This window comes from Suricata suricatta, chromosome 7 (assembly GCF_006229205.1).
Source record: "Suricata suricatta isolate VVHF042 chromosome 7, meerkat_22Aug2017_6uvM2_HiC, whole genome shotgun sequence".
Lineage (NCBI taxonomy): Eukaryota > Metazoa > Chordata > Mammalia > Carnivora > Herpestidae > Suricata > Suricata suricatta.
In genome coordinates, this window is record NC_043706.1 from 52,275,579 (window position 1) to 52,299,076 (window position 23,498).

Below are 23,498 nucleotides of genomic sequence, written 5' to 3' on the forward strand. Positions count from 1 at the left end.
TGTCAAAAGGAGGTAACTGTATAAAAAGCTAATAACCATTTGCAAAACACATATCTAATAGAAGACTGGTATCTAAAATGTATAAAGAATTCTTAAAACTCAACAGTAAGAAAACAAACAACCCAATTAAAAAGTGGCCAAAAGGTCAGGAAAACCCCTCACCAAAAGAGATATACAGATGGCAAATAAGCATATGAAAAGATGTTCCACATCATATGTCATTAGGGAACTGCAAATTAAAACAATTCAATACCATTTCACACCTATTAGAATGATTAAAATCCAAAACACTGACAACCCCAAATGCTGATAAAGATGCGGAGCAAGAGGAACTCTCATTCATTGCTGGTGGAAATGCAAAAGGGTACAGCCGCTTTGGAAGACTGTTTAGCAGTTTATTACAAGGTAACAAAGCCTTACCATAGGATCCAGTACTCCTAGATATTTAATGAGTTGGAAACTTATGTCTATATAAAACTCTGCTCACAAATGTTTATAGCAGTTTTATTCATAACTGACAAAAGCTGAAAGCAAGCAAGATGTCCAATGAGTGGATAAACTGTGGTACATTCAAATAATGGAATATTATTCAGCAATAAAAGAAATGAGCTATTAAGCCATGAAGGGACACGGAAGAACCTTAATTGCCTATTACCAAGTGAAAGAATTTAGTGTGAAAAGGCTACAAACTACATGATTCCAACTACACTGCATTCTAGAAAAGGCAAAAACTATGAAGACTAAAAAGATCAGTGGCTGCCAGAGGTTCAGGGGTGGAGGAGGATGAATAGGTAGAATGCGAGTATCTGGGGGCAATGAAACAATTCTGCATGATACTGTGATGGTAGACACATGCATTTTTCAAATTCCACAGAACTGTACCACATAGTGAACCTTAATGTAAACTATGAATCTTTGTTAATAATAATACAACACTATTGGTTTCTTATAACACAAGTACCACACCAGTGCAAGACATCAAGGTGGATACTGTGAGGGGTGAGGAACTCTCTGTACTTTCTGCCCAATTTGTCTGTGAATCTAAAAGTGCTCTCAAAGTAGTCTATTCATTCAAAACAATTTTAATTTAATTTAAAAAGGCTACTGGCCTAGGAGGAGCCAGAGGACTTGAGTCATCTATATAATCTCTACTGCTCAAAATACTTCATATGTACCACTTTATCCCACCTTCATTGAGCTGGTGAGGTAGGCCTGATGCCTCATGCCTCACCAGGTTAATAAAGGTAGTATAAAATAAACCACCAAGTAGTAGTATTTCATGCCAAGAATCAAGAATACATATAGTAACACTGGCACAGCCAGCAGGGAGAACTGTAATAATGCAAAATAAGGGCATGTTTTAAGTCACTGGGACAATAGTATCTTTGTATAATGTCTTTAATACCAGGATTCACTGGGAAATATTTTCACCCACTAGAGAAAAATCAAGACTTTGTCAATTCCTTTTGACGATTCTTTCCAGGAAACATTTCAGGCATGTATCAAAGCAGCCACATTCACTGTGACATTTACAAAACTTAATTCTTTTCAAAATCTCAACCTAAATACACACTGAAAATTCTCATCTTAAAATTTTATTTTCCTTTCATGGACATCTAATAATTAGAATTTATAATCCAGCTAAGATACAACAGTTCAAGCTCCAAAGTCTATTTAACATTTGAATTGAAATAAATCTATATCCATTTTAAGCTATTAATTTTAATTTCATGAATCCATTTAACACATGTCAAGCAATTCTAGTAGTAATCAAAATCACAATCCTAATAAACAATTTTTCATAAAAGCAATTTCTGCAACATTTACCAATGTAATGAAACTGCAAATATATAGTTTATGTCAGTTATGTCAAATATACACTTTATGCTCAAATGCCATGGTCATCTCTTATAGCAATATGATATAAGAAAAATTAACTTCTCTAAGCTTTAATTTCCATATGGGTAAAATGGCAGTAGTTGTAGCCAAGATAAAAGAATTATGAGAATTAGAAATGATACATATATAATTCATTTGTCATACCCAGCACTGTTCAGCATATAAGTAGGTAGGCATATAAATGACAAATATTATTTTTACTATTTTCAGTTAGAAATTAAAAGCTTCACCCATAAATTCAAGGATGGCTTAGAACTTACAAGACCATATAACTACTGAACTTCTTATAAACCAAACAAAACTGACTACAAATCTGAATTTTAAATGGGGGATGGGGGGAAAGGCTTTTTGAAATAAAACCAAACTTTAAAAATTTCTGTAATATATTTAAAGATTTTTTTAATCATTTATAGTTTCTTCTACAAAGGATCTTAAACCAATAATTGTATTTGCTTAAAGAAAACAAATCCACTGCTCTAAGATTCTACAAATCTTGGTCAGAAGACTCCCAACAAGATTGATAAGCCATTACTTACAGAGCACTACATTAAATAGAATATTCCAGTTTTCTAGGTCACACTATTTGCTGTATTTCCAAGGACAAGCAAAACAGCAATCATACCATTTCATTACCAAAGAAGGTCTAATAATGATTAATATTAAAAATGTTTTGGGGCACCTGGGTGATTCAATCAGTTAAGCATCCAACTTCAGCTCAGGTCATGATCTCGCAGTTCGTGGGGTTGAGCCCTGCATTGGGCTCTCTGTTCTCAGTGCAGAACTCACTTCAGACACTCTGTCTCCCTCTCTGACCCTCCCTTGTACGCTCACTCTCTCTCAAAAAAAAAAAAAAAAAAAAAAAAACTTTTTGTTTGATTATTTCAGGGGCACCCAGGTGGCTCAGTTGATTAAGTGACAAACTCTTGATTTCAGCTCAGGTCATGATCCCAGGGTCATGGACGGAACCCTGTGTGGGGGCTCTACACTATCTGCACATGGAGCCTGCTTGGGATTCTTCTCTCGCTCTCTTTCTCTCTCTCTCTATGTCTCTTCCCCCCCCCTTTGCCCCTCTCCTGCTCACTCACACACTCTCTCCTCTCTCAAAATAAATAAACTTTTTAAAAAATTGTTTCACAAATATATTTTCTAATTAACACATTACAAATTTTTTTAGACAAATTAAAAAGAAATTACTCTGGGCTTCTTCAAATGTAACTTCAACAATGGAAGTTGTTGCACCCCTTCCTAGTCCTATACACAGAACCAACCAGTTAGCCATCCTGTCAATTTCTTCAATTTCTCTTGAATCAGCTTTCCATTCCAACCACCATAATTATACAGTGGCCTGTCTCCCTACTGTCATCAAAGTTCTCTCTCTAAAAGCTATTCTCACTGGTAACATCCTACTGAAGATCATCCAGGGTTCCCTTCCCTACCTTCAGAATAAAGCCCAAACTTGAACCTCAGTGTGGCATTCAACACCCTTTCAATATGGCCCAACACAACCCTCCATATTCACCCACTTCCGTTTTCCTACAACCTCTACACACTCCCATCTCAAAAACTTATGTGCACTTTAACCAAATATTCAAAATGGAGTCTATGGTTAAACTAATGACAGGGAATAGTCACACTAGTTTTCCTCTTAGAGCTTTCCTCCCTCATACCTTCCCCTCACAGGGTAAAATCCCATTCAACCACAAGTACAAAGATTTCCCCAACACCCAACACAAGCAGAATGATTTGCTTCCTCTTCTGAAAGAGAAAAGAGTAGGTTGAAAAAATAAGAGCAAATAAAATTGCGTTAAAGAAATAAACCAAAAAATAGGGGTGCCTAGGTGGTTCAGTCAGTTAAGTGTCTGACTTCATTCAGTTCAAGTTGTGAGTTTGAACCCCATGTTGGGCTCTGTGTTGACAGGTCAGAGCCTAGAGCCTGTTTCAGATTTGAGTCTCAGTCTCTCTCTCTCTCTCTCTCTCTCTCTCTCTCTCTCTCTGCCCCTCCCCCACTCATATTCTGTCTCTCAGTTTCTCAAAAATAAATAAATGTTAAAAAATTTTTAATAAAAAAGAAATAAACCAAAAAAATAAATCCTTATTTGATCTGTTATAGAAATGATGATGTATTTCACCAGATAGCTGCCTGAAATTCCTTTTTGGAAGTAGGTAGCATGTGATTCCCTAATTTACTAAGAACTGAGAAATGGACAAAAAGTCTTTCTTTATCAAAAGCCATTACAGAAAGAAAAGTCCCATGTAAAAGATGCACCTGGGTTTCTTTTTAATTAATAACAAATACTAAACATTCTAAACTACAAATCCTCTCACTCAATTCATTCATCAGACATATACAGTCATATAACCTGATACATTTTTATACTCAGTTGTGGAACTAAGTCAGAAAGGAACACCTGACATCCTAGATACTCTCCATCTTTTGTCACCTCTACAGCTTCGGATGTTTTTACAATCTTCAATTTCACGAAGACACTTTGGTCCAACTCTCCAAAGAGACAGTCTCCTGGGCACACATGACCCAAAAGCAGAACCACAGAAGTTTCTTTGCCTGGCCCCAGATTAACTGTAAGACAATAAATTGTTCCCACTGCATCTCCTTACATGTCATTTATTACCTAAAAAATCGCCACTAAGCCAGATAATAAGCACCTCCAAATTATTCGAGTAAAAAATTTTCAAAAGCATAAAGCTTTTTTAAAGTCCCTGAGTAAATAAATGTTGAGACATCCACAAAATTCTAAGTCAAAACAAAACAAAACAAAAAAAAAAAAAACAGTGTCAGAGCATCAGCCTGATATTTTGGGCTCAATGTTAAATTCACTAACAATATCTAGTAACTGCTTCCATTCCTAGACTGATATGTGTTCCTTATGGTAGGAGGCAATGAATACATTCTTTGGCCCATTTAAATCCTTATTATTTGGTAAGAAATTACTTTTAAATCCATGTTGTAACATTATAAAACATTCAACTGTGTCATTTTGAAAATCCTCAAAGATTTCAGCAGCTCTCAGAAATCTCTTAAACTTTAGCAAAGTCAAATATATTGTGCTATGGTCGTTAACATGTGTCTAACCTTTAAGTTTCCAATTTCAGGACAGACACTTCACCCTCTGTGCGCCAGCCACTGTCAGTCACAAGCTCTACAACCATTTTTCCTCATTCTGTAACCAACACAATTTCAACTATGTTCAAACAGGTACTTTCCTCGTCTGCTATGCAGATAGCAGTGGCCTCTTTAAGAATTCCAGCCAAGGAGATTCCAGTGAAAGTTGCAAAGTGATATTCTAAAAAACACTCTTTAAAAGGAGGCTGACTCAACTAGTTTGCACCTTGTGTCCTTTGTCCTTAACACTTCTTCCTCCATGTGGAAGACACAAAGGATAGAAAAGGAGCAGCCATCTTGTGATGACAGAATGACCACATGACACACAAGTGGCTAAGCAGATCATAGAAGTCCAGGTCCTATTGGCAAATCGAGGTACCCTTCAACCCTAGTCTGCCTACCTGCCTGCCATGACCTCTCAGTACATGAGACAAAGAAATACTATCTGTTTTGTTACAAACAAATACAATTCTAACTAACCCTTATTACCAGATTAAGCCTATTTCATTCATTAAAAGAAAAGAAAAAGCCCAGACTTAATACTGCCATAACTAGCTACAATATAATACTATCATGATGCAGCACAGTTGAAGTTCACTCATTACACCACTGACTACTACATTAAGACGTGAGCAGACATAAGCAGATGAAACGTGAAATCAAGTTTTTGCAGAATCCTGGAATCCAAGTGAAAACCATAGCAAGATCATCAAAGACTACACAGTATGAAGGGAAGGAAAGTTCCTGGCAACCTTTACCCTCCAACTTTCTTTTTTTTTTTTTTCCTTTTTTTTTTTCCCATAATATTTTATTGTCAAATTGTTTTCCATTACCCTCCAACTTTCAAATCAGATGGCACCAGAGTTGTTTACACAGCAAAAAAAGAGGATTTTTGCCAACCACACATCTATGCAGGCCATAAAACTGAACTTGAAATGAAAGTTACAGGTGCAGTGGTTCTCAGTCACCAGCACAGAAGCAGAATTACATAGCCCTGAGCGAAGGGACTAAAGCAATTACTCAAAGTTTTCATGGAAAACAAAAAAATTTGCCTTTTTTTCCTAGGTAATCAAAGAAAATTTTTCAGTGATGTTACAGACAAGTAACAAATCTGGCATGTAGCTTTCATAGAGAATGATCATGAAACATTTTTTTACAGTTGTGTAGGGATAATTAACTAATTTCCAGATCAATGGGAAAACATCCATTTTGTTGGACCAAAATAATCTACCTTCTTTTTACGTTAACTCTAAACTGCATAAAAGAAGACTTAACTGGGTCCATATTAATGATGTCATTTTCACACTTAACATCCTTTTCAAAAAAGTAAAAATGTTGAGAAAATTAAATCTTCCAGTGACAGAATTAAATAGCAGAATTTCATGGATTATGGTGACAGGTAATTAATATTAATAATATAACATATAATTAATTATAACAGTATATAGGTTAGTTTCCTTACACTGACCCAAAAAAACAAGAGGGATCATTCTGTTGTTTTATGCTAAGCAACTAAACATGTTTTGTATTACATGGTAAATACACTAGATAATCTAATATATATAAAAGAAAGCCACTGACATGGGCAATTTCTAGCATAAACAATAATAAGTAAATATGTTTATTTGTAAATAAATGCCTTTACTCACCCTGACTGTGCTGTTAGCTGAAGTAATGTGATGTTTTTTTAATCAGATGCCCTGAATATTTTGACTGTGAGTATGTTTTATAAGAGGACTAGAATATGATATCAGAGCACTGCACTGCACTCTTCTCTGCAGCAAATAGTTCTGTGTTATTCTAACTCAGTAAACAGTTGCGTATTTTTACTCAGAGAAGTAAAGGACCAAAGCAAGACACAAGAACAGGCTACACCATGAGTAATTAAGGCTCACTCACTTGCCACTACTGGGTTTTCTACACAGAGCTAGGCTGGAAGTCCTTGCAAGGGTATCTGAGGACTAAGCCTAACAAAACTCTCAGCTTCTAAATCCAATACCCATAACTGCTGACAGTATAGATTATTACAACTCTCTGTTTCTGACAATGGACAAATTTTGAATTTGCTCCAGCTGACTCCACCACTTACACTATTCAACAGCTGGGCATATGATAACTTGGCAACCTGATAATACTCAAGCTGAATGCAAACGCATTCTGTAACCAAGGATCTCTGTCAGAAATAAAAATCAAAATAACCTCTCTTAAGTTCAAATGGGAACGTAAAATGTTTGAACAATGCATGATTTCAGAAAATGGGCAACTGTACTTTGAAAGTTTAGTGAACTGACCCTCCCTATTCAGAGCCTACAATTCTTTCCTGATTAGATCAGCCCCATAGCAAGTCATTGGGATCATAAGCACTATAGTGAAGTCATCGTATTGGATACTGATGGGAAATCATAACTGGATTCAAAATACACTAGGAAACAATGAGTTTTCCAGGTCTTCAGCCTTTCATATAATACACTGGCCAAACTCTTACTTTCTTTTCCAACACTAAATGAAACATAGAACATCTATAAAGCCAAGTACAAATTGATGACCTAAGCATTTTAAAATCACAAAGAAAATGAAGGAAACAAAACTCACTTTTTCTGTGAAATTTTGACCTACAAGTTTGAAAAAGTGTATGTTTAAGTACAATGCTGATCATTAGGTCATAATTAAAATAAAGTGTTGTGAGAACTGCAAATGGCCTTTAGATCTTTAATCTTCTTTTATTTCCAAAAGCAAACTGCAACAAGCTTCTGAGTAATGCCCGCTTCCTCAAGACAAGTCAGATCAGCACTTCAGTTATCGTTTTCAAAGTCACCTGAAAGCAGCCATGTATCACTGAGGCAAAACTCGATGAGACAAAAATTCATACAGCTATAATTTTTTCCAAAGTATAAAATATATATGCTTTAGAACTTTCCATCCTTTTCTTTTGGATTTTAAAGCACACATTAAAGCACACACTTCATTAAGGTTTACTAGTCTATATTGCAATGTTTCTCATTTTTAATGTTCTGGAGACAACTGATTAAGAAAGACATAAACATGAGTCTATTACACACAGACATAAATGCTACCAATGCTTTTGCCTAAAATACCATTGCACTTGCTCAGTAGCAGTATTATACACAATAGAGTCTTGGCACAAAGGAATTCTAATTGTGCTGTTTACAAAACTCTACATGGATTAAAACAATGTAAATAATGAAACACATTCTAGAAAAAGATAAAACATATTTCTGGATGGGTTTTGAGTCTTTTGGAGATTTTGAATTTAACTACTCAATACAGAATTTTATATTTCTACTTTCTACTAATAGAAAACTATTAATGCAGGCCATTTTTAACCATATAATGCCCATTCAATTTACAGAAATTGAGTCTCTTAACCCCAAAGCCTATATTCAAAAGATATAAAGCCATTTGAATCCAAGATATAAATCAGATCACTATTCACTATTAATATATTAAGACTCTGTGAGCTAGCCTTGGGTGTGCAGTGTTTTGGTCTCTTTACTGTGTCTCTTGTCTGTACACACTGAAAAATAATTTCCAGAGACAAAAAGCCCCTTTAAGAGGAGATGGTGCACTTTGAGATCAAAGTAAGCAATACTAAAATATCAAAAATTTATCATGTTGGCACAGAATTTCCCCAGCATAAAGTATAGGCAAAAAGAATCTCAAAACATATTGCTTTACATTTAAATTTACGAGAGAGTCGCTGACTTAAGCCTTTCATCTATCACACAATCAAATAATTTTTATGATACTTAAGAACAGGTATATAGTCACAAACCATAAACTTTTTTCAAATAAAATAATTCTAAGAAAAATGATTTGGTGATGCTCTCCATGGTCAAACAGCCCATCTATTTAAGAACCCCAGAACCTTTTGTATAGGGTCAACCAATACTACATGCAAAGCAGGAGCAGCAATGCCTTAGTAATTCCATGGAGAATTAATCGATACCCACCCTCCCAGGAAGAATTACGATTATGCATAGTACTTAAGAGCTTTCACAAGAGAAAGAAAAATACAGTGTTCACGGAACACAAACCCCTTCCCCCCACTCAACAGCCTATCAAAGGGCGTCTCCAGACCATCGCCCACCCCACCACCCTCCGTGAGTAAGGGTTACTGAATCCCATCCAAAAAGACCTGGTCCACTCCCAAGAATGGTCCAGACACCTGTATACCTATGCAGTAGTGGCTCTGGTTAAGCAAAGATAACGGTTACCCAGCTGGTGCGTGCCAAGCCCCGAAGCCCAAGCACTGGGGACCACATACCTTTGTACCTCTCCAGGACATCCTCATAGGCCTGGAGGTACTCCTGCTCCTCCACGTACAGGTATGCAGCTGGCGAGAGGTACCCCGCCATGCCGAAGTTTATCCAGGCGATGACTGGCTATTTCCCCTTTCCCCCACCTAACCCCGGGAGAGTCTCGTTGTCAGCAAGACGCAGCCTTGGGAACTGGAAAAGCGGAAGGAGCGGCAGGCTGGCAGAGAGCACTGAAGCCGGAGACGCTGAGCCCGGGGTGCGAGGGGGCGGTGGGCGCCGGAGCCGGCAGAGGAAACGCCCAGGCCCCCTGGCTGGCTGTGGGTGCCAAGCCGCGGCTCCGGGGAGCCAGAGTCCCTCTCAGGTTTCAGCAGCAGCAAATCTCAGCGAGCCCGGGGGCGGCGACAAGCAGCGCCACACCACGCGGAGGAGCCTGGAGCACGGTGGGCACAGGCGAAGGGCGGCAGGCGCCGGGACCCTCAGCGGCCAACGCGGTGGCCACCCTGGCCCTGCGATGGGCGCCTGCTCCGGGCCGGGCCGAGGCCGGCGCCGCGATGCGAGAGGACTGGCGCGCTGCCTCCGCCCGGGATGCTGCGCGGCGCATCTGCGGCATTTCCTGGCCGCCGCGCCGCAGACACTCGCCCGCGCCCCCGGAGAGAGGGAGGGGGAAGGGCGGAGGGCGGAAGGGAGGGGGCAAACCGGGCGGTCAGCACCCGGGCAGGCTGGGCTCCGACCCGGCGAGGCTCGGCCCCTCCCTCCAGACAGCGCCGGGCGCCCTGGGGCCCCCCTCCCCGGCCCGCCCACCTAGGTCAGTCTTGCTGCCAAGCACGCCCACCCCCGGACACAGGCCGACCAGCCCGGATCCCCAAGGGTGAGGTTTCTATTTGGGACCCACAACAGGTGCCTGGGAAACAAAGCCGCAGATCGCGGTCACTGACGAGGGCAGGACAACCCCCGCCCCCCAACCCCACCCCGCGCTGAGCAGTCGGCGGCTCTCCCCGGGAAAGGGGTGACGGATAGGTGACTGGAAAATATTCTTCAACCCAGCTTATGGCACAGACGGACTCAGGTCATTCTGTGGCAGCACCACGGGACGGGGCAAAGGGGCCGGGGAAGGGGGGGCCTGCTATGGGCATATCTCGGGGGCGGGGCAGCGCGGCCACTGCAGGTGGCCCTGCGCGTCTGGCCCTGACAGCCTGGAAGCTACTGCGCTTGCGCGGCCGGGGGACCAGCCCTCGGTCCCTCCCTTCCGCCCCCCAGAGCCAGTCGGCGCATCTGCCACTGTGCTCCTCGGAGGCGGCCACAGACGGCCAGTCTACAAGGTCCCCAGCCTACTTTCTCCCCTCCCTTTTTCTCTCTACCCATTATTCATTCCACACAGTACTGGTATCCACTGAATATGAGTAAAATGGATACAATTCTCTTAACTTTGACGTGTCATATACTAAAGTGATGAATTTTAAGGTCCACTGGTGGAACCAGTTGGTACTCAGACATGTACATGGATGTGTTTAAGAGTAATGATTGAAGTCAGGCAGCCTTGGATGGCATCCTGCCTCCTTTCCAACTGTGTGACACGCCAAGTTCCTTATCCTCTCTGAGCTTCTCTTTATCAATAAAATGGGGATAACAGTGCCTACCTTACAAAGTTGTGGCTTTATACGCGTTAGCTATTATTAATAGATAAATTAACTTACTATTGATTATCTGACTTATGACAGCTTCACCTTTTGCCCACATCTTCCCTCCCTATTTCGTCCTTTCATATGTACTGACCTTTTGTCCTTGATTATATTTTTTTCTTTCCCTTTCAGTATTGCAAATCTGGACTGTTTTTCATTAACTCTTAGATGGGAATGAGTACTCCTGAAAAACTGTATACTTTCAAAAAAAAAGACTTATTTGAGTTATAATTGGAAATCTTTACTTCTCCTAAACAACTGGCCTATTTTTGTTATTCCAAAGTGAGACTGTATCTCGCTTTTCTATCCTGACCACTGGGTTATAATCTGAGTTCGAGCCCGTGTCCCACCAAGCACTTAGGATCACTAGTTTTCTTGAAACTTGGTATGCATTTATTTACACAATAGTTCATTAAGTAATATATACACATTATTTGTGACACTTTCTTGAAATGAGTTAGCAATTAGATCCCTGAGAATCATTCCATTTATAGACCATCCAGGTACATAGATCTCTCAAAACTGTTTTGTGTCCTTCACAATGAGTAGGGGCACTGAGGGTACAGTCTGAGTCTTCATCAGAGACTGAAACCCATTAGCACTCCATTTTGTGAATATAATCAATGTGCTCTTAATTGATTTTAACTCTCTGTTTATGGAGCCAGTCAAAATGAACAGCAGCAGCATTTGGGCTTTTCTGTAAAAACAGCCTTTGCCCCATGTATTCTTGGAATGGTAATATTGGGTCAACCTGCTAATAATAATATATGCCATATGGAAACAGCAGTTAAGAGACTGGCCTTTGAAGACAAGAATGTTTGAATTCAGATCATAGATCTACCACTTCCTAGTTGTGTAATCTTAGGAAGAGTCTCTCCCTCTCCCCTCTGAAAAATGGAGAAAATAATTATACCTACTTCATAAAGTTGCTGGGAGACTAAACTTTAATAATGTTTATGTTATTGTTGGGAGATAATGTAGTAACTGCCTGTAAAAGCATCTGGCCATCAGCCAGCATTTGCCGTGTGCCAAGGAATTTGCAAAATGTCTTACATTCACTACTTTACTCACCACAGCTCTAGCCCTTTGGTAGGGAAAAAAGAGCTCGGAAAAATTCAGGAAATTACCAAAGAAAATACAACTGACTAATGATAGAGGGAGAATTAAAATTCAAGTTTATCTGCATCCAAAGTCTGACTCTGCTTAGATCTTTCAGTTCCAACTTCAAAGAATTTACATGGGACAAAAATCCATATTTTAAAACAGCACTGTCACCAACAGACCATGTACCTTTACAGGCACTTCAAGACTAAAACACCCAACTTACAAAATCCCATAACTAAGAACAGCAGGTCTATACTGTTCTTTTGTAAAAGTCATTGATACAGTGGATATCACAAAGCCCCACTCCTCACACTTTGTCATCTTATTCTCACTTTAACCCTGTGAGAGAAAGGAAAGTCTCAGTCTCAGATTTTAAAATGAGAAAACTACAACAAATGCAAAAGCACTTTTAAAATCATAAAGTGTCAGACATGTGACACCATCACCAGTAATACTCTCCAAAATGTGAACCTGATTATGTCACTGCACTGCTGAAAAATCAAGAATTCCCCCATCCCTTGCAGCACAAATAGTCCAGTATCCTCAGCATTGCACTCCAGCACTCCTATAGTTTCTGCTGTTCCCTACCAAACTCCGTGCTTTACTACACATATTACTTGAAGTTTCCACTTGTTGTATTTTCCCACTTTTTTAAAGCACTTAAATCTGATTTCTAGATTGCCTTGAAGTTTCCATTTAAACACATCTCCCTACCTTTGCTCTTGTGGCAACATCCCTCTGAAGTGGCGCTCCCGGTCCCCCTCTTTCCATCAAGCTCTTCAAATCTCCCTTCAAATGGCACTTCCCCTCAGAAGCCCCTCAGGAGCCTCCCATGCCTCCCCTCTCTGTCCAAGTTAGTTAGACTCTCCTCTAGATTCTCTTCATCCTAGGGACTTAGAGCCATTACAACTAATCTCTCACACCGTGCCGTAACTATCTGACAACACATCCAGTTAGCATACTGGACAAAAACTTCCTTATAGGCAACAGTATGTGCTTTTCTTCATTTCACTACAGGACTCGATAAATTTTTATTAAATGTGAATGAATTAAGGGATCCCACAGACTATATGGTCTTTTTGACTCTAGGCATTTTCTTGTTCAATTCTGTTTTTATGACCTTAAAAACAAACAAAAATCTTGGACTTTCAACTCTTTTATTACTAAGTAATGAACTCTATGGACATCCTCATACTATTTCTGAACCTCATCCCATCTCTTACTAGGGATGAATTTCAAAGATGGGGTGAGTTTTAGGCAGTGTAAAAATAGCTAATAAAGTTAAGAGTCAAAATCTTTTAATAGTATGTTTTCAAACTCCACAGAGTCAAATTCCCTCATCTTACCTTCACATGGGGTGATAGGTGGTGATCTTATCTTCACATGGGTGATCAGTGGTGAATTTAACACATAATATATCTGAATTTCATATTTTAGCCACATTATTATTAAACAGATATTTGAAGACCAGCCTCCAAGTCTCTGCTCCCAAGGTATGTTTATTATGATTTGTGTAGAAAACAGCCAACTTACCAATATTTATTTTAAATACAGTAGCACATTTCCATAGTATGGCTGCTTATTCTATTTGTAATTTTGTTTTGTTTTTGATTAATACCTTAAAAGTAGGTAGCTTGAGGGGCACCTGGGTAGCTCAGTCAGTTGAGCGTCCAACTTGGGCTCAAGTCATGATTTCATGGTTCGTGAGTTCAGGCCTCGCATGGGGCTCTGTGCTGACAGCTCTGAGCCTGGAGCCTGCTTCAGATTCTGTGTCTCCTCTCTCTCTGTCCCACCCCTGCTCGCACTCTGTCTCTCTCTCTCAAAAATAAATAAACATTAAAAAAAGATGTAACTTTGAAGTCTCAAGTGCATTCATTAATAGCCACTAACTTCACAGCTATCCCCACAAATAACTTGATGAACATTTTACAATGAGTAAGACATGGCCCCTGCCCTCAAAGAGTCTGCAGTCTATAGACATCAGCAACTACTTGTGCACAGCATCCCAACAGACTCCCAGTTCTGGCATTTCTTCCCCACTGGCAGGGTATAACGACAGTCCCCCCAACTTCTCCTGACTTCCTGACTAGTTGTCTTCCTCAGCTTGTACAATGTTGTTCCCCCTGACAAACACCTGATCCATCGCGCTCTCATGATCCCTTCCTGCACCAATGAAAGCAAAATATCCACTTCGGCCACCACTGTCAAAACCCTCAAGCCAGAAGTATCTCTTCCTTCCACAAAAATGCACCGAACACAGGTATCCTGTTCTGATGGGCCAGGTTTTCCACAAAGGCCCTACAATTTCTCTCAGTGTCCTCCTTTCATCTATCTTCCCTTTCTACACAACCAAAGACAGGGTGCAGCCACTGTCTCCTCCTCTTCATGCCCCAGACCCTGCAGGTAGTGGGGGGGGGGGCAGAAGGGGGGAGGTGCAAGGAGTCAGGCCTCAGTGACTAAACATTTTTTTAGTACTTGAGGAGGGTGGTGAGAGCTAGATCTGTTTCAGCTCCCCCAAGTCACCCCTGCTCACTCTCACTTGGCTCCTCCACAGTCTCCCTCCGGATCTCCCCTCCTCCTACCCTTTCCCGGCTCCACCCCTCCTCTCAAAGGCCTGGTAGAGACCAGCCAGCATCTCACAACGGAAGCCAGAAGAAGCTCAAGGCTGTTGCCCCAGAAACCCAGACAAGAGAATAGCTGGCTGGGCGCTGTTTGTTTTTCCCGTAACCAGAAAATCCCACTGCGGGGACCATAAGGGGAGTCTCAGCTGCTGTGGTGGCTGGATCTGGGCTATTCCCCACCGGCCCCCTCAGAAAGAGATAAAGCACCAACTTTGCATTACAGTGGGAGGCAAAAGAAACTGGGTGGGCACCCCCACCCCAGGAGTGGAGAGGAAAGGAGGCCAGATCCTGGCTGCAGAAACTAGCTCAGGAAAATACCTGACCTTTGGCCTTTGCAAGAGCCCCCAAAAGACGTAGTCTATCCTATCCATTACCATTTCTGAGAGAGAGAATTATTGAGGGAACTGAGGCACAATCACCCCAGGAAGCAAGTCTCAGGCACAGTACACAGAAGAAAAAACCACACTGTCACTGCGAGGCTGGAGGACTGGTTTCCTCAGTGCTCTCAGCTTTCAGCTGGGTAAAACAAGCCACCCCTTCTGGTTCGACTTTTACAGCCAATGCAAGAAAACACCGGTAACAGAACAGAAATGTTGGCACCTCCCATAAATTAATTAATCAGGAATGCATAATGGCTAAACCCTGAAAAGCACCAGGGACAGAAAGCTGCTATGGACACATCATGCTGACAGAGATGCTACATGGAAAAAAAAAATGGCATCCAAGTTGCTGAAACACCCTCTACAATCCTGGGTACACCAAAAAAAAAAAAAAAAAAAAAAAACCCGGAATCTACCCCAGTTAAATCTGCGCAGCTCAGTGTCCCTGGGCAAAAATGGAATAAAGGGCAGCTTTCTCACAGCTTCTAGCAAATGCACTAGGAATCACTAAGTTAATACTTTCAGGATGTCACAGTAGCTACAGCATGTAAATAGGAAAGTTTAATGCAGAAATCTGTAAATATCTCCTTGCATTTCAAAGGTATCAATTCATCCAACCAGAAGACAGGGCCAAACAGCTTAGTCACCAGCAGTCTGGGCAAACTGCTTTCTCGATATAAATCGGGCAGAAAGTAAACATGGTCATCCTCCTCCCCCACCTAGAGCACCCATCTCCGTTCGGTGCCTCAGCTCCCAGCTCCGGCCCCAGGGGGTAGGTGGGTGAATTTTGCAACTCTCATCCTGGCTCCATCCCCTCCCGGAAGCTCTTACCTGCTATCCTAAGCACTGCCCTTTCAGCGGGGTCCAGCACGGAGCCCCCGTGAATCTTTCTTTTTGATCTCTCATGTTTAGGCAAATTCCAGGGTAAGGTGTCTCCCGGCGCTGGAGATGCCGAGCCAGATTTCTGGCTGAAATCATCCTCATCGGAAAAATCCGCAGAGGAAGACATAGAGCAGCGATAGGACGCGTTCCCGGAACTCTACAGAGGATGACACAGAAAAAAGCATTAAGAGCAAAACACTCACATATGCTCATCGATTTCAACAGCCCCCTCCCTGCCCCCAAACTGAGTCTGGCATCCTACACCATCCTCAATGCTGAAGGGAAACACAAACAAGAAGAGAAACCCAGGGCTCACCATCTTCTCTTGGTCACGTCTCCGATGGCAGAAACAAAACCCAGGTGGTCCCAATACCTGGGAGATTTGCACAGAAGTGTGTGGCCTGCGGTCCAGCCACCGGCTCACAAATGACTGGCCCAACAATGAAGCCAGAATCAACAGCCTTCCTGTTACAAATCTATAGTATTTGGCTCCCCCACCAGGACAGGAGAAACATTTTCCATTACTAGACTGCTGGTGAATTCATTAATGCAACTAACTTGAAGTTTCAAAAACAAAGCACAAATGCAGGATGTTGAGTCCCGATTCCTTTCCGTTTCAAGTCGCCTCACCACTGGAGTCTCCTTTCTGACAAGCTGTAAGCCTCTTGTCCTCTTTATTTAATTTTCTTCATGAGATTGAAGCAGGTTCCCAGAAAGAAGCAAGGAGGGAGGAAGGGCAGATTCTGAGAAGAGCTTTTCTTGAGACTGGGCAGAACACAAAAGACTGTTTTCAGAAGCCCAAGACAGCTCCAATAAACAAACATCTGAACTCAGTTGAGAGTTCTTCAGATAATTTAAACTTCTAGCAAAGTAATAGCTGCCAATAATGTAAATGAGGATGATGCAGCGCGGTGACAGGAAACAGCTCTTCTCAGCTCCTGATCACTACACAGTGAAAGGAGAAACAGGATGCTTCCACCAAAGCACTTTGCCTGAAGGTTAGTCCTCCCTTCGTCCAGCAGGAACAAATCTGCTGGATTGTATCTTGCATCAAAGGGAAAAGGCACGGAATCTTATTCCTGCTTTCTTTATTGAGGTTGGCTTGTGATTATTTAGAAAACCACCGGCTGACTCTGGAAATAAGGATGTTATCAGTGCTGTGAACAGAGATATAAAGTACCGAAGGGAAATCTTCACTTTCCCATTTAGAATTCCACTTTGCTAAATAAGTAAAGCTCGTTGTAAAGATGGCAAACTGGTGCAACTCAAATTCCCGAAATGGATCTTGCAATCAGATTCCTAAGAAGCAAGTTGCAGACAGGAATCAGTGAGGCATACTCCAATTTGAGCAAAAACACTGGGCTGCTCACAAAAGCGGTGGCAACTGCAGCAAAACAGGCTGTGTGAGCAACATCCCAAAGCACTCACTCACGGCCTGTGAAACACACTATACGAGAATCAGGACTATTAATCTTGCCTCCGTCTATTCAGGCATGTTGCTACACATGGTCAACACCACCATTTTAAAAGTACACTCAATATTTCCCACCAAGAAATGTGTCTAAGATTTATCTTTCACCCTATTCTTTCCCAAAGAAATGGTCTCCCATTTTATTTTACCTGAAATTTCATCACCTTGGCTAATTTATTTGTTTAGATTTGTGTGTTCTCCTCATGGCAATAATGTATGAGGCAAACATGAGGTAAATAAATAAAATTGATTTTCTATATTGTAGCTAGAGTCCACAGAGAGTTGTGAGTGGTATTAAGTCTGTCACAGAATGCCATTATCAACCTAATTTATTTTCCATGCTTTTCTAAAAATTCGTCTTGCACTCTCTGATGTTGTGTTGTTGGCTAGATCTGTGGAAAAAGGTGACATTCTTAAAGCCTTCCAAAATGGTATTGGGTTTCTTTGGTTGCCTTGTCTTCCTTAAAATGGCTTCCTATCTGTCCTTACTTAAGGTCATCCTTTATCTGTGAGATTATATTTCTTGTTGTTGCCCGCACAATTTTGGTGACTATGGTAATTTGATTGTTTATCTTTACGAACAGACTTAGGGAGTAACTGTTAAAGAACTCCTCCTTTCCAAAAACCACTGGTTATTGATTTTTGTAGATAGAGTAATTTTTTTAATGGCCAGAGTCTCAGCTGATTGAACAGCAAAATGTGATTTATGCCATGACATAAACACCATTAATCGCGTGTAGCCAGACGGGAACAGTTACTACCCCTGGGCCCAAGGGTGTTGATTGGGGCAGCCTCTAATCTGGTAGTGTCACTGCTAAATAGGAAGAGAGAAAAGGAAGAAAATACCATCAGCAACACCTCTTTCAGCAATGTATCATATGGAAATATAGACACAGACACATAGACCGAGGAAAATCATGCATATTTATATTTGGTAAAGTCTCCCAGGTTACAGAGTAAAAAGCATTTTAAGAAAGTATTAAGTTTTTTTACATAATAATTTCCATAAACACTTTTAAAACTGTAAGTAAACTATATAATTTGAGCCTTGAAAATTGAGAATGGATTTAAATGAAGCTGCTTTGAAGATGATTGGTCCTATAAAACTGATATACTCTTTATTGATTTGAAATGACTTTCCAATTCATGTCAGTATCTTGGGGGCTGGATGGAAGATTGTTAAGGATACAGTTCCTGGGGTACCTGGATGGCTCTGTCGGTTAAGCGTCTGGCTCCTGATTTTGGCTGAGGTCATGATTTCACCGTTCGTGAGATCAAGCCCCACAATGTCAGGGCTCTGCGCTGACAGCATGGAGCTTGCTTGGGATTCTCTCTCTCCCTCTTCTCCTGCCCCTTCCCCACTCATGCTCGCTCTCTCTCTCTCTCTCTCTCTCTCTCTCAAAATAAAATGATTAAACTTAAAAAGAAAAATAATACAGTGTCCTTTTCTTCTGGCAAAAGCTAACATGTTTTCTGGCCCAAAATCCATACCCAAATGTTTGATGTGGGGCTTGCAAGGATTAGACAAAGGAAGGGGCTCTTGTGACCAGCAAAAGCCCCAAGATATTATCTTTTGTTGCCTATAGTTTGATTCCTATTAAAATATAAATATGTCTGTGAATAAGAGATTTGATAATTACAGTATATCCATACCATGAACTACACTGCTGCAATTAAACAAAAATGTTACCCATCTACCCTAGGATTCCTTTAAAGAAGTGTGTGTGTGTGTGTGTGTGTGTGTGTGTGTGTGTGTGTGTAGATGGATAGATAGATAAGTGACTGATAAATTGGTAAACAGAGGATAGGTAGATAAATCACTATTTACCAGTACGTAAACAATGGTTTCTCAGAGTGTTGACTAATATTATCAATGGATTTAATTTGGTTCCTTATAATTTTTAAATCCAAAACAAATACACAAAAATATTACTAAAAAGAAAGCTACTATGCCAAGAGTCAGAGAAAACAGCAAACGCCCTAGGAAAGAGTAACTAGTTAGCCAGTGGTTTTAACCACGTGGGGCTCACAGGCACCCCTGAAAAGCTGAAGAAATCTATGGAAACATCTCTCCAGAACAGAACACATGGGCAAATATACACAAACTCTGCATATGATTTTATGGAGTTCACTGACCCACTGACTCCAGGTTAAGGACCCCAATTTACACCATCATCTGTCATCACCATTTGGCGTTCATGTTGAGGACAAGAGAAATAGGAAAGCACCGGGGAGTGTGTGGGAGAAGAAAGGGTAATTAGGAAGGTAAAGACAAAGTTGACCTAGGTCATAATATTTTTAACATTTGGCCTTTGTTCTTTTTTTTAAATAAAGGACTGTGAACCACCTCCAGACTTATGTTGGGTCTATAACCGAAAACACCAGGTTGTGAGAAATCTAAACAACCTGTATTATGTCTTATTACAACCTAGTTATTAAGGCAGTCTTAACAATTGAATTAGATCACCAAAACTCTAAAATGACTTTCCTAACAGCAGTGCATTCACATGGTATAAAAACATGCCAAATCACTTAAAGCCGAGATAATTACAGAATGCAGCATTTTTAGAAGGGGATCTAAACAATAACTTCTCTAATTTGAAACCCCGGTCGGGGATCTGAGATAAGTACAATGGAACTGCCTAAATTGGAATTCGCCCAGCCTTAGCACCCTGATCCGCAGGAAAGTGCCAGGAAATTGTCTCTAAACTAGGCATTCTCTAAATGCAATGGAGAAACAAGTGCAGAGATAAGGGTTTGTAAAAGAGCCAGACTTTTAGGATCCCAGAGACTGGAAAAGTAACTTCCACAAACCTGCATACCTATATTTTATGTACACTTCTGCAAATACATTTCTAAAAATTTACAAAAAGATTAAAAACTAAAAAGCACATTAAGAAACAATTAGAAAAATCTAAGTTGTGGGGCATTCTACAAAATAACTCTCCTGCACTCTTCATAAACGTCAATGTAAAAAAATATACACACTCAACAAATAGAGCACGTTCTAAATTTAAAAATAAATGAAGCATACCAACAAATTCATGAACCTTGATGGGATTCTACACTTTTAAGCTAAAAGAGACATGTTGAGGAGAACTGGGAATATCTGAACTTGGACTATGGATTGTTTATTAGATAATATTGGGAATATTATCTGTTTATTTTCTAAAGTGTGATAATGATATTGTGACTTTACAGGGAAGCGTCCTGAACCTGGGACACTTTATCCTTATCTTCCAGGGTGAAGAAACTCATGATGCCTGCACTTATTTTCAATTGTTAAAAAAAAAAACACACACACACACACACACACACAGAGAACTGGTAAATATAGCAATAGGTTATTGCCCACTAGATTATCTGCCCCTCCACTGTCACACGTCTGCCCCTGCTCACACGCAGGCAGTCACAGGCATGCTCACTCTCTCTTGCTCTCTCTCTCTCTCACAATAAATAAATAAACTTAAAAAAAAAAAAAAGGAACATAAAAAAAATAAGTATTCACTACACTACTCTTTCAACTTCTCTGCACATTTGAATATTTTCAAAATGAAGAGTTGGAGGGGGGTGGCACACATAAGCAAGACCTTTCTCAGTTTCTCTGAGCGTTGCTTAATCTAGTTCTGTTCTCACAACACCAAGATCCCAGGACTGCAAGTACTCAGGGACAGTGTCCATCTCAGTAATTTTCATAGCATTTCCTGACATACACTTTGAGAAGCACCAAAGCAGTGGCCTATGTCAACAAGACGCCAGAGAAAAGTGATGTGCTTGCGTTAGTCGTAAGCATAGTTTTAGATGAAAGGTTATAAAAGAGGCTTCACTGTTATTTATTTAATATATAGTCCAGTGAACACAAGATGGTTCAATATCATATTTTTTAATGTTTTACATAAACAAAATGAAAGACATCAAAACTTTAAAAATGTGAAGACATGGGGCACCTAGGTGGCTCAGTTAGTTAAGCGTCCAACTCTTGATATCAGCTCAGCTCTTGATCTCAGAATCATGAGTTCAAGCCCCATATTAAAAAGAATAATTATAACATTAAATTTAATTAATTAAATTTAATTAAAATCATGAAGATCTGATTTTGTTTAAAATCCCATTGATTAGGTAAATATATAGTAAGGCCCAAGAAAACTTATATGCTAGTTCTTTATTGGGAAATAAGTCAAAAAAAAAAAAAAGCAAGGGCCCAGTATCTGGTATTACAGATCCTAGAGAAAACAATCTCTACCACAAATAAATAGATGTTGAAAACAGTTAAGGAAAATCTAAGACAGCATATTTAAACCCTTGAAGACAAAATGAGTTATGATAAACTGTGGAGACTATGTGCTTGTTTTAAATTTTTTAAACCTAGTTGAACAATTCAACTACTATCTCATCAAGTAAATAGTTTTTAATTACCCTCCCAACTGGAAAACACTTTTAAACAGTAAGAGGGAGGGACCTTCCGGTTTGACAAGACATCAGCAATCTCCCACTCTCTCCTTTTAGGGGAGATTTGCAGAAGCGCTTAACTGAGAGAGGAGGAAGAGCCTAGGTGGAGTTAGGGGGAAAGAGAGGTCAGAAGGAATGGAAGCTAGAAGGTTCTTGGATCTCACTCCAGGGAAGAGGCTTTCGGCAAAGAGTTAAGGAACTCAAAGGTTTCTTTTTAGGTGGACAGCCTCTGAAAGACCACTGGAATTCAGGACACAAACTCTTCCTAGAAAGATCGTGCATTAAGAGTGTTCCTTAGTATTATGTTTCTGGGGAAACTGAGCTCACACAAATCATTTTTCTCTAGCTGTGGAGGAAGCTCTACAAGAAAAGCATCAAAGACTCATTTCTGGAGCAGTGTGGCTTAGATTCTAGGCAGTCTTGGCTTCCTACTAAAACATTCTCCAAGACTTTTTTCCTTTCAGCATAACCGTCATGTTCTAACTATACGCATCACTTATTGAATGACCATAGTCAGAGACTATGCTAAGCATTTTCATTCACAATCTTATTTAATACTCACTGCAACCCACGAAAGAAACAGATGTTTGGAGAGGTTAAGTAACCTGTCCACAATCATTCCATCAGCACAAAGTAGGGCCAGGATTTCCATCTGGGTCCTCTGACGCCAAAGCCTGTACTCTCAACCATGTGTTATTAAATGCCCTAAAATGTGTCTTGGGCTCTGGGAGGAACATCTTAACATACAGCCTTCCAAGGTCTTACCATGTATTTGGGGAGCTCAAAAGAAGTAGACTTGTTTTGTGCTTAGTACTAAGCCTAAAGTATGGAAATGATCAGAGACAGCTGTCAGTTCACAATAAAGAAAAACCATATAAAAATATATAACCCGTAAAAGTGGAAAGAATTCCGAGCACCTGAGTGACTCAGTTGATTAAGTGTTCAGCTTCAGCTCAGGTCATGATCTCACAGTTCATGGGTTCGAGCCCACGTCAGGCTCTGCCCTGAAGGCTCAGAGCCTGAAGCCTGCTTCAGATTCTGTCTCTCTCTCTCCCTCTCTCTCTCTCTGCCCCTCACCCGCTTGCATTCCCCCCTCTATCTCTATCTCTATCAAAAAAAGTAAATTTAAAAAATTTTTTAGTTTTCTTAGTTGCAAATGACATATCAGATAAAGGGCTAGTATCGAAAATATATAAGGAACTCACCAAACTTCACACTCACAAAACAAATAACCCAGTGAAGAAATGGGCAGAAGACATGAACAGGCACTTCTCCAAAGAGGATACCCAGATGGCCTACAGGCACATCAAACGATGCTCAACATCACTCATCATCAGGGAAACACAAATTAAAACCACACTGAGATACCACCTCACACCAGTCAGAGTCGCTAAAATGAACAAATCAAGGGACTACAGATGCTGGCGAGGGTGTGGAGAGACGGGCACCCTCCTACACTGTTGGTGGGAATGTAAACTGGTGCAGCCGCTCTGGAAAACAGTGTGGAGGTTCCTCAAAAAACTATCCATAGAACTCCCTTATGACCCAGCAATAGCACTGCTAGGGATTTACCCAAGGGATACAGAAGTGCTGATGCATAGGAGCACATGTACCC

General features: G+C 40.5%; 1 protein-coding gene across 7 annotated transcripts in view; it reads right to left on the reverse strand.

The window, feature by feature from the left end:
• DST (dystonin) overlaps window positions 1-23,498 on the reverse strand; it is a 489,005-nt gene that overhangs the window by 347,992 nt on the left and 117,515 nt on the right. For 3 of the 7 annotated variants that reach the window (XM_029945269.1, XM_029945267.1, XM_029945266.1), the window contains exon 4: window positions 15,913-16,120. In XM_029945269.1, the coding sequence (XP_029801129.1) occupies window positions 15,913-16,120 (208 nt within the window). Of the gene's footprint in view, window positions 1-9,305; window positions 9,585-15,912; window positions 16,121-23,498 lie in introns of those variants that run through there. The other 4 variants (XM_029945272.1, XM_029945268.1, XM_029945271.1 and 1 more) reach the window with 2 other exon arrangements.